Raw genomic sequence first — 12816 nt, 5'->3', positions numbered from 1 at the left:
CCCCAGAGTATTTAGCAGTCGCTGACATACTTGCCTGCTATACATTAGGTTTCCAACAACATCTCTCTTTCTCTCTCTCTCTCTCTCTCTTTCTCTCTTTCTCCTGCTCTGTCTCTCTCTCTCTCTCTCTCTCTGTCTCTCTCTCTCTCTCCCTCCCTCTCTCTCTCTCTCTCTCTGGTCCATATGGGACAGTCATTGGCCCTGTACGCTACATTATTTAGCAGACAGAGTATTTGATCCCATAGCTAGAGCTGATCTCAGTCAATCATTAATGCTGAATCTGGCTGGAACCAGAGCATGCTTACACTACAACTCTCTCTCTCTCTTTCTCTTTCTCTCTCTCTCTCTTACACACACACACACACACACACACACACACACACACACACACATGTGCACACACACAAACAGACTATATCCTTATTATCATCTTCTATATAAAGGTCCCTAAATTAATCATAATGTGCTTATTTCCTCATTCTAACTGTGCTGGTGTCTTTTGCAACACTTGAGGAAAAAAACAATTATTTTCTATGAGGATTCTTCAGTAATTCAATCCAGCGGTCTAGTTATAATGTTTATAATGTGACACTCACGCTGTTTCTCCCTGTAGAGCGAACAGCAAGGCTGATGTGTAGGATTAATGAAGCCCTTGAATATCAATGTTATTTGGTGAAGTATTTAGTTTGAAATTTCTTGCAATTTTTCTGACTGAAGAAATAAGAAATAGCAGCATGAGGCAAGTAAAATATCGAGACATTTTGTCACCCAATTTCATCCACTTTGATTTATGTAGGCTATTCTAGTTGGGAGGAGGTTTGAAACCTATCATCTTTTTAAGTAAAAGTAGAAATAAAAGTAAAAATTACTTATGGCAACTCTCATATCCCAAATCACATTTTGCTCCACTTCACTCTCTGCCTGAGTGAGTTAAACCCATTTTCTAATCAGTCCACTCCATTCACAGCAAAAACAGACAAAATAGAAATATCTTTGCAAGTCATTTAATCTGGTATTGAGTCTTAAAATCTTGTTTTCTTTAAAAAGTGACAAAATCTGCCAGTGGGGTGTGATAATTTCACTTGTTTGTCACAAACACTTAGATTTTTCCTGAAACAAGTGAAGACCTGTATCTTGTTTATTCAAAAAAATCCTCAAAATTCCTCATTGGAAAGGCTGCAAGTGAAAATGATCTCACCCTATTGACATATTTGGTCACTTGTTTTCTGACTCACTAGACTAAGCACTAGACTAATGACTTTGTGACTGGATATTTTTTGTTAGTGTTCCTATTGAGTGGCCAGATCAGCATGGTCGCATTTCACCTCAGTTCAACAAGCACTAAACAGTCACTTTCTGCCATATTGGTTTTCTGGACTGGTGTAGCTTTCCACTCCATTTCCAGGCGGCTGCCCCAGTCAGTGCAGACTGGGGACACATTTGTTTTTATGGAGGCACATTATGGTTTTATTGGGGTCAAGGTTCAAGCGCGCACACTCGAGGCTCTGGCTGCAGATCGATACTGTGTAGCCCAGCCCAAGGACCACAGGTATTGATTAATGAATATAAATCTCATGTCACACTATCTCTCTCTCTTTTTCTCTTTCTCTCTCTCACACACACACTCATACACACATACTCATAATCACTCATATATCTACATATGCTTGTAGACACTCATACATGCACACACACACAAATACGCATGTATGCATACACACCAATATACACACGGAGATTCAAACATACACCAGCTTGCAGAGATGCTTTTGGCAGTGATCTGTGTGTGCGTGTGTGTCTGTTTGTGTGTATGTGTGTGTGTGTGTGTGGCCTTGTCTTTGTAGTTCCAGGCCATTTCCCAATCCATGTACAGACGGTTAGAGACTTAAAGGATCATACTGGCGTTACTGACCTTTTTCCCTCCAATAGCTACAGATCACTTTATGTGACTGACTTGAGTATTTTAGTGCCATTCACTGGCTTGTCAGGACATTTGAATAGAAACGGACTTACCTCGCAGCTCCAGATGTCTCCCAAAGCACCTCTTACAATAATGCTTCAATTTGACTCGAATTTGAATCTGACTAAATGATTATTATTATTATTTTTGTGACAAGTCAGTCAAATAAGCTTTAAGTGCTAATAAGCCCACCCCTCCGTATGTAATGGCAAAGATGTTGCACCCATGCAAAACACACAGGACAATTTAAAGGAGCATCTTTAAATATCAATATATTTTGGTGAAATTAATTGTGATTCATTGGTATTACAGTAAACATATGAGACCATGGCTGAGACGATTAGTAGCCTCTTTCTCACACTAGTGGTATTGTTAATGCTAGAGTTTCTCAAAATGAAAATCACATTTCTCTGGTGTCTCGAAGAGGATAAACATCTTAAAAGTGATTTTTCCATCAGCTTTTCACACATTCCCTCTTCCTGTTTTGATTGCTTTAAAGCAATCTCCCTTTGTGCCATAAAGCAATACAGCAGATTTGCCATATAATGTAAAATACAGTGTAGAGGTCACTAGAGGCTGCTAATCTTCTTAGTGACGGTCTTGTTTGTTTACGGTAATTAATGTGGTACTGATTTATTGATGTTAAAATTCTACACAAAGCACCTTTACAGTGTTTTAAATGTTGTGGGAGATGCACTGGAGTCATGATGGGTTGAAAGGTAAGCAAAACACTTAATACTAAAATTCATTTCTTATATGGGTAGACACAGTTAACAGCAGGGGATGAAGAAAAAAACTCAATAAGGCTGATATGATCCTTTAATCCTTTACCCTTAGCTGTAGCGATGCCCTGTAGCAAGGACAAAATCCCTCTCCTCCTCTCCACCTTTTCACTCTCTATCACCAAGACCATGATGTGAGTGTGTGTGTGTGTGTGTGTGTACAGTATTATACGACTATACAGCGCCTCTTGACTTATTGAAGAGGGAGGCTGACTTCAGAGGGCTCCGTGGTGCGTCTGAAGTCCTCTAAGCTGCTGACCTCCTCACATCCAGGGCTTGGTGGGAGAGCACCCATAGGATCCCTCTCTCTCTCTCTCTCTCTCTCTCCCTCGCTCTCTCTCCCTCACTCTCTCTTTACCCTTTTGTTTTGAAAGAAGACTGATGCCCAGCCATGTGGAGGGTATTTAATGCCCCTTGCTCTCTGTCTTTGTCTTTTGCTCTTTTTATTGGCTGCCTCTCTCTCTCTTTCTCTCTCTCTCTCTCTCTCCTTCTGTCTCTCTCTCATTCTCTCTCTCTCTCTCTCTTGCTGTCACCCATCTCACTAAAATGGGTGACATGACCGGTCCCGGGTTGCCATGGTGACAGTCCCACTGGTATGGCGGCAGTGGCAATAGCAGCGCTCAATGTGAGTGTGTGTGCGCTTGCATGCGTGCACGTGTGTGTGTGTGTGTGTGTGTGTGTGTGTGTCTGTTCCCAGGGGTGTGAGTTGCCAAGTGGCAATGGTGTGTGTGCTTATGTGCACGCCTTGTGCTTTCATATGCTTGTGTGTGTGTGTGTGTGTGTGTGTGTGTTTTTAGGTGTGTGTGCAGGCGTGTCGCGCTGCGGCCTCCTGCAGATGTTCTCTGGCCCCAATGCCTCCTGCCAGCTGCTCCGCCCCCCCAGACACACACACACACACACACACACACACACACACACACACCCTCCTCTTAATTAAGAGCCCTGTGCCGCGGTGGGCGACTCGATGGAGGCGTGATTACACACACACACACATACACACAGAAAACAGCTAATGGACATATCTTGGTGAGCTGTACTGGTGTGTTTGCGTGTGTGTGTGTGTGTGTGTGTGTGTGTGTGTGTGTGTGCGGGGAGTCGGTCCACTGGTGTTGCCCTTGAAGCCCTGTGGTGGTGATGGTGGTTGTGCTGGTAGGTAAACAAGCAGCTAATCAGGCCAACGTGGCTAATCCACACACACACACACACACACACACACACACACCACTAGCCACTGCAGGCAGAGCTACTGACACCAACCTCACTCTATGTTCAGGAGGTGTAGAGAGGAGGAGGATAAGATGGAAGAAGAAGATGAGGAGGAGGAGGAAAAAGGAGTTAGAGGTGGAACAGCAGAAGGAGGAGGAGGAGGAGGAGAAAGGAGGAAGGGCAAGGAGTGGGCTAGAGATGAGGGCGAGAGAGAGGAGGAGGAGAAAGAAGGTGGAGGTGGAATGGCAGAAGGAGGAGGAGGGGAAAGTATTTTTTTTATTTCATTTCAAAAGCTTGACAGTTGCATGGGAGCATGCAGTAACTAGTGAGGGGCAGAGGAGAAGAGAGAGTAGCCAAGTAGAATGCAGGTTAAATTTACTCAGTTTGAGTGTCTCTCCATGGTCTTCTAGTGTTTCTCCTCCCGTCTGCCCCTCCATATTCTTCCCTCAATCCCTGCTCATCTTGACTCTGCTCTCATGTTTGTCTTCGTCTCATCTAGATTTACTGTCGCTTAGTCCCGCTGCTCTTCATGTTCCCCATTATCTCGCTTTCTCTCTCTCTCTCTCTTCCCCTCTCGCCTCCTTTCCCTTATCCATCCCTCCTATTTCCCTGCTCTCTCTCCATCATCCTCCCTCCCTCTCTCCCCCTCTCTCTCTCTCTCTCTCTCTCTCCCCTCTCCTCTCCTCCGTCATCTCCTCCTCTCCTCCGCTTCCTAACACACCCGGACACGACAGAACACCGCAGATAGTTAATAATTCTCTAATTTCCGCTCTTCACGGCGCGTGGAAGGTGTCGCAGATAACCTGATTTATCAGACGGCTATTAGAATGTGAATCAGGGGTATTAAAGCAATGGACATTAATGGGCGCATCGTTTAAACAACGCCACGGGACTAATGGATTTCAAAATGAATTTGTCAACACCGTTGGCTGTGAATACAATTAGCCGAATGAGAGCGAGGCGAGGCGAGGCGAGGCGGAGGAGACCTGAGCGGCACAGAGGAGTAGTTGGGAAGTAGTTTAGAGGGGAGAGAGGGAGGTGGAAGTCATATATAGGAGCAGCTATGGGGAATCTAAGCGATGGGGAAATGTACAGTGGGTTTTCCGACTATGACATGTGTCAACGGGTGGCATTGATGGAAAAGAATGGGATTTTTGATAAGTCAAATAGAGAGAAAATCACTGTTTTTCCCCGTGGGTCCACCATGTTCTGCAAAATGTAGAAAACAACTTATTAGACATGCCGAATAATGGGAACCGTACATAATTGCAGCAATGCTGTTTAGTTGTGGGATTGACATTCTTATTGTTGACAGTACTTAAATTTTTCAAAGTTTTTCAACCTCACATTGTTTGCAGAATGAGTGGGTACAAGCAGCAGCTGGAGTTGGCATAATACTTTTCAAAGGAAGCCATCACACTTGATCTGTGGCACTCATATACATGACAAACCAAACACAGGGCCTTCATACAAAGAAGTACGCTCCACATAAATTACTGCTCCCAGGGAGTATTAAGTAAAGTAGTAATTATCTCCACCAAGGAGGTTATGTTTTCGCTCCTGTCAGTTAATTAGTTTGTCTGTCTGTCTATCAGCAGGATATCTCAAACGTTATGAATGGATATATGTGAAATTTGATGGACAGATGGAACAGTTGATTAGATTTTGGTGGTGATCTTGATCTGGGATTTCTGACATGAAAATAACGGAGACAGAGACTTGATTCCAAATCCTAAGCATATGTTTGCAAGTTCAAGGATCAATTTAACTTAAACATTTAAGTGATAGGAATGCTCTTTGGTTTTAACTGTTGAGTTGCCCTGCATTTCTTACTAGTTCACGACGTGAAATGCCCAAGCTCTAATCGCCACCAATCCTGGATGACGTCTGGGGGTGATGGATCACTTTCTTACTACACTGGGTCCATGGCTACCGTCATGGATCACTATCTTGCTGCACTACAACAACATCAATTACGCTTCTCTGTCCTAGACAAAGAAATTTCTCAATTTCAACATGGAGATCTCCATGGAAGGAAGCATTTCATGTCCCTATTTCAGACGTGCAATGTCTGAAAGTCCCAAAACACACACACACACACACCCTTCCTCCGCCACCCCCAGCTCTGCGTCTGGGTCCACCCCAGGAGGAGAGCTGGCTGCTGGGCAGACAGGGCAGCAGTGGTGGGGTGGTGGGGGTGAAAGGGAGCCGCTTTGAATACTAATGTCCCACTTTACAAGTCAACCTTTTCTTCATCCTCTCTCCTTTGTCCCTCTCTCTCCCTGCGTCTTGTCCTCACCATCATTTCCCTTCATTCTTCTCTCTCTCTTTCATTTTCTTGTTTTGTATTTTACCTTCCCCACTCCTCCCTTCGCCTTACCCTTTTCCTCCCTCTCTAAGCTTGTGCCTCTCTTCCTCCTCATTTCTCTCTCTTTCTCTGCCCTCTCTTCCTCCCTCCCCCTCCTCTCTTCCTCTCCCTGTGCCATGCTTTCCACTTTCCCCCACATCCCTTTCTCCATCCTTGTATCACTCTCTCCACTTATCCCTCAGCAACCTCTCTATCCTCTCCCCACGCTATGTGCCATGCTCTCTTTCCCGTTCACTCTTTCTATCCCTGATCCCCGCCCCCCCCCCCCAACACACACACACACACACACACACACACACACACACACACACCCTGAACGAAGCTACCTAATTACAGGCAGGTCTTTGTGTCCACCCCGGCTCTTCTTAAATACCGAGCTGATTAATTAGACGGAGGTGTAGGGCCAGGAAGTCTCACCCTCGCTGTGCGGTGATACACACCACTGTCTCTCTGCAGCTCTCTCTCTCTGTCTCACTCACACACACACACACACACACACACACTCTCTCACACCTTGCCTCTTCGTTTTCAAACATGCTAACATGTTCGGTACATGTGGAGAGACTGGGATCTGCATGAAGTAGGATTAGAATAGCACATTAGACACTGTTACTGACAACTAAGTAGGGTTTGACCGATATATTGTTTTGCCGATATTGGCCTTTCATTACAAATCGTTAGATAGATTCCATGTTTGTTAGATTCCATGTTTATTGTAGAATTGAATAGTGTAGAATACTACACTGGTTTTCAATGGGAAGTCCTTAACCTGAACTGTCTTTTTGACAAGTACGCACAAATATGATGATGATAATGGTGATGATGATGATGATTATTATTATTGTCAGGTTTCAGTTCCATGGTCTAAATGCTGTTTTAGAGTTTTTTTCCACCCTGACAAGAATAAAATTCAGGATACTTGGGAATTTTTGTTAATTTTTTGGCACGAAAATGACTAAAAAAATATTACAAGTAGCTATCAGCCTTCAAAAACCCAATATCGGTCGAACCCCAGTATAAATCGGACCCAGAGAGACATATCCTTATCCTACTCCCCCCCACCCCCACCTCTCTCTCTCACTTCTCTCCCCCTCTCTCTGTCCTCACCCCACCCTCTCCCCTCTAGTGGGTGAGCCAGCAGTTGACTTTTGCTTTGTGTTTTTTTTTACAGTACCTCTGACTCCTACAGAGGAGAGCTAAGCGGTGAGAGCGGGCCGGGGGGCCCCAGGTGTAGCGGGGGCCTCCTCTGAAGTGATGTCGGCTCATTTTCACAGCGGCAGCTCAGGCACGACTCACCGTCGGCTCAAAATGGCCTCCGACGCATCTCTGTGTCTGATTTGTGTGTGTGTTTGACCCTGAGGACCAGCATGAATACTGCGGGAGCAAGGAGATAGAGTGCTGCTGCTGCTGCTGAATGCTGGCACACATGCAGAGCGGCATACACACACACACACACACACACACACACACAAGCTCGCACAATCACAATCTAGACTGGGTCAGCCAGGTTCAAAGCATTTGTATTCATGGAAGGTTTTGCATTGGCTCCACCACCTACAGTGTTCCATCTAGCTGTGGGACATGACTGTCTACTTTCACACTTAGAAGACCTTGGACTGTGTCGGAGTGTGTTTACGGATGTATTTATGGCAATATGGTGCCACCTGAGTGAATGCACATGAGCGAATGCATTTTCCACTCTGATCAGCCTTGTTTATACTTCAGCATGCAATGTTTTGATGCTCACATTGACCCGCGTGACACACCGGTTACAGAGCATACATGCGCTCATGCTGCGCACGTGTGCATCCAGACACCGACAAATACATGTCTGTCCACTCCACACACACGCATGCACCCAAAACATGCATACACACACACTCAGTCTCTGCCTCCTATAGAGTTGCGCTGTGTGTTGGCTTGGCTCCACCAAGCCGCTGAGCTCTTCATTAGGTTGACAGAGGGCTGCACTGTCAGATACGCCTATTATCAGGGTGATTACCAACACACCACATCCTATCATCGTTACTGGTGTCACACACTCATATACCCACGGGAGTGACACACACTCGGTCTGGTGGGGGATTGGGCGCAGATTCTCTAGTCCCAGTCCTCCTCCACATCCCGCCGTCCCCTCCGTTCTTTCTTCTTCCCTCCATCCCTTGTTCACTTGTTACTTCGCTCCCTCCCGAGCAGCTTGACGTTAATTCCCGAAGACGTCTCCACACAAACTCGCAGAGGTGACGGTGTCACCTTTTTAAAGCTGACATGACTCTGTGTGTGAGCAGCGATTGCCTTTGTGTGAGGGTCTGACTGCTCACTCACACACACACTCACACACACTCGCACACACTCACACACACACACACACACACACACACACACACACACACACAGGTGCGCGTATGCACACCGAGGCGTCTTACTTATAATTGAGTTGAAACAAGGATGAACTCTCTTAATAAAGCAGGCTCCTTTGCCTCCTGCAGACAAGCAATTCTTTTCACAAAACAACACTGCTGTAGATAGAACTGCAGGGTTCAAGTCTATCAAGGGGATGCGCACTTACACTGCAAAAAACATCCATCCTAACAAGCCATTTAGTCTCATATCCAGTCTTAAAATCTTCTTTTTGAAAGTTTGAAAAATGCTCCCATAGGAGTGACATAATTCTGCTCGTTTTCAATGCAGTTTCACGTGTCAATATCTTGAAACAAAGTAGAATAAGTACTCCAAGAAAATGATACCCAATTCAAGAAGATTCTTGGAAAAAGCTTTTATATTGGAAAAAAGTGAATTGATATAACTTCAATGGCAATTTTTTCACTTTTTTCAGAAGAAAAGAAAAATATTTTAAGACTCAATACAAGACTAATTGGCTTAAGATGGGTATTTTTTGCAGTGTGGAGGACATGGCTGCATTGTAAAGCAACATGTTCATTGTCAGTTCTCTTTTTAAAGATCATTGTAGGTAATTTCTGCTAGATAGTACAGAGTACAAATGGCTTCAGAGCCATAACGTTTTGAGGTTTGAGGTTTTCAGAGGGTGATTTTGGGGTTTGGAGGTTGTCAAGTAACTACTGGTTTTGCATACAAGAGCAAAAGAATGAACGAGTAGCATCACAGACAATTGAGGCTGAGGGAGATTAGAGGAGAGGAGAAAGAGACAAATGATGGACCATAAGAGATGGATAAGGAGAAGGAGAGATGGAAGGGAGAATCTGCCGAGATCATTGATGTTGAAGGTTGAGTGGGAAAGGAGACAAGTGTAAACGAAAATAGAGTGGCATGTGGAGACCAAAGTGTAGGAAGAGACATTTGACATTTAAAAACTCTATAATGAGTCACTTGAGTTTCATATGACGCCACAGAGTGTTATTCTTGAAAAGAAAGGAGAGGGGGGTTACGCACCAGGAACAACTGAACAAACTGCTATCGCTTCAGAAATGAAAACATCATGTGGGCCCACGCCACACACTTTTAAACAGCTTTTAAAAAGATACCATTGATCCCATGGCTGTACACAAAGTCAATAGAAACTAACTAGAAACATTTCTATCAAGCTTGTCAAAACTGTCACAAGCTGAACATATCCTCCTCCTTGTTTGGCCTTGTGTGTGGAGTAGATAGCCAACTTGGCTCGGGCAAGGAGGAAAGTTGGCCAGAGTGCTCCTTGTCCCCTTTTGGAATAAGGAAGTGAATAAAATAATGAAGTGATAATCCGCAAGATTCCTGTTCTTATATTTCTTTTACCTGCCTTATTTATTCCAGACAAACTGCTGTTGTTGCTTCAGTAAACATAAAACACACCTGTGCAGCAGAGAACTTTTCCTGTGAAAGACCTACCTGACACCAGGTGTTTAGAACAGCAAATGTAAAAGCTTTCATGAACTGACTATAGATTGAATCACTATGATATCAATCGGTGATAGACAGTAGCAAAACAGACATTTATTTATATGAAAAGATTATTACTTCCAAAAAAGCAACAAAAGCAACAGTAAACATGTCTTCCCCCATGAATGATGCAGTCCCCCTTTGGGCCAATCAGTGTAATTTTGAAAATGCCGGGACGCAGTGGTGAGATGCATCACTTACTCAAGTTTTGTCAAAATCTGATTAGCGGATTCTGAGATATTGCGTGTGACGGACGGAAGAACAAACAAACAAATGAGCAAAAAAACAGAGGGAGACTGATCCAGATTCCTCCCCGTCCAGTTTCATCATGGGGGACAACAACAACAACAGGACCAGGTGTAGTAAAGCAATGAAAGCAATGAAAACCAGTGTGACAGGCAAAGGGCCAGGGACGGGGACAGGTAGGTATGACTTGAAACGGGAAGTGAAAGCATCGGTGGGGATGGCGGCATGGGGAAGCCGCCACTCCAAAGAAACAGAGCGAGAGGGAGAGCTTTGGCTTGAAACCTTCTTGTAGGTAGAAGAGTGTCTGAGGCAAGAAAAGAGAAAGTGGACCAGGAGAGAATAAAGCGTGAGAGGTTATGTAGAGGACATGGCGGGCTGACCTGGCGTGGTGTGGCGTGGCGCGGCACGGTGCGCTGGGTTGCAATGAGCCTTCACCCACCCAGGGCTGAACACAATCAGGCCTCGACGGCGAACCGACTGCAGGTTACCATGACAACCCGGAGGCACTGCCTGCATGGGACAAAGGCTGGCAGGTCCCGTCAGTGCCTGTGTGTGTGTGTGATTGAGAGAGAGAGGGAGAGAGTGAGTGATGTGTGGCAGAGCAGGCGAGGCCCTCCTGGGGCCCTCATTCGTTTGTCTCTCGCTGAGACCACAGGAGCCCCGCTGCAGCAGAGAGGGAGGAGGAGAGGGAGGGGGCGGCAGGGGAAGAAAGGCAGCTGATGTGGAAAGACAGGATGATAAAAAAGAGACAGGGAAAGGTGTAGAATGAGGGAAAGAACTAGAAATGAAAGCAGTTGCAGAGTAAAAACACTATGAAATCAGGGGTGGCGATGGAACGGTCTCTGTCCATCTGTTTGTTCGTCCGTTCGTTCATGTGCAATGTCTCACACACTGATTGGATCTTGATGAAACTTGATTAAAAACAAAATGATGCATCTCACCACTGTGTTCTGGCATTTTCAAAATTACACTGATTGGCCCTAGGGGGTCGCTACAATTACAGGTCAAAATTAAAAATGTTAATAACCACACTGCAAGTTTGAATGACGTGAAATTTCATGCACATATCCTTCTATCCTTTACCTCCAGGACCACTGATATATGCCATATTGGAGATTCCACCATTTTGAGTTTCTTAAAAAGCAGGATTAAAAAAAGGATTTTTCATTAATTTACTGATTGGCACAAGGGGCGACTGCATCATTTGTACAATAAACCAATACAGACAGCTAACAATGCCTACAAGAAAAGACTGGCAGACAGTGGAAATGGCCCTGCAGCATGCATTTGCATTGTTCCATAACAGACTTGAAACTTTGACCTTTTTCACATTTTTATAACTTGCTGCTGATTGGCCCAAAGGGTGACTGCATCATTTACAGGCAATGACATGTTTACTGTTGCCTTGTTTTTGTTTTTTTTAACTGATATAGAAAACACTATTAAAACATTAACAATGTGGGATTCAACTTGAGCTTTTAAACCTCTTGGTCTGGTGGTGTGACTCCCCATGCCTCCTGGACCCCCCCAGTCTAAACGTAGATGATGTGTGACTAAAATATAACTAAAATACAACTTTCTCTTTCCTCTCATCAGGTATCGATCACACAAACAAGGACCTGAGGAGAAACTATGTGAGTAAACTATGAAAATTATGGTTTGATTAAACCTAACAAATGATCTCATCTGAATCATATTATTTTAACTCCACTGTAAAAACAATCGTCACTCAGTTTATCTCATGTAGTTCGTAGGTCCTACCATGAATGCTATTTGGTAACAATATAAAATCCTGGGATTTTCATTATACGGAAATCTGCGTATTGACTTTCACTTAAAACGCCCAACTGCTCTATTACTTAAAACCTGAGACATTCATATAGTGATAAAGCCTTTTTATTCTGTTAGGCTGGTGTTACACAGACTAGCTATAAAGCATATGGATGCAGAGTGGCAGTGCTGACTTGTCATTTATAATCCAATAGGCAGATCGAAGCACGCGGGCCAACTTGTACTTTGTCAGAGCAGATTGTATGGCATGGAGAGAGAGAAAGAGAGAGAGAGAGAGCAAGAGGGAGAGAGAGAGAGAGAAAGAGAGAGAGAGAGAGAGAGAGAGAGAGAGAGAGACAGAGGTACATATTTGCTCTTATACAGTATGTTCCCAAGACATCCTCTTCCTCTTACGCAAACATAATTCATTCAAACATGTTCACTTTTATTAGGCAGACACACACATGCATGCACATACCCACTTGCACACATTCACATGCCTAATACATACTGTATATTCCCACACAAACCCACACACACACACCGTAATCTCCTCAGTGACAGCGATTGCCCTCAGACAGAGAAAG

At 44.4% G+C, this 12816-nt stretch overlaps 1 protein-coding gene across 1 annotated transcript in view; it reads left to right on the top strand.

Moving 5' to 3' along the window:
- Positions 1 to 12816, top strand: part of LOC139914223 (endoprotease bli-like) — a 149352-nt gene that overhangs the window by 67583 nt on the left and 68953 nt on the right. The window contains exon 6 of the mRNA XM_071902488.2: positions 12056 to 12093. Within this exon, the coding sequence (XP_071758589.2) occupies positions 12056 to 12093 (38 nt within the window). The remainder of the gene's footprint in view (positions 1 to 12055; positions 12094 to 12816) is intronic.

Source organism: Centroberyx gerrardi, chromosome 12 (assembly GCF_048128805.1).
Source record: "Centroberyx gerrardi isolate f3 chromosome 12, fCenGer3.hap1.cur.20231027, whole genome shotgun sequence".
Lineage (NCBI taxonomy): Eukaryota > Metazoa > Chordata > Actinopteri > Beryciformes > Berycidae > Centroberyx > Centroberyx gerrardi.
Note: the sequence above shows the minus strand (reverse complement) of the source record. Positions and strands in the feature narration are given on the sequence as shown.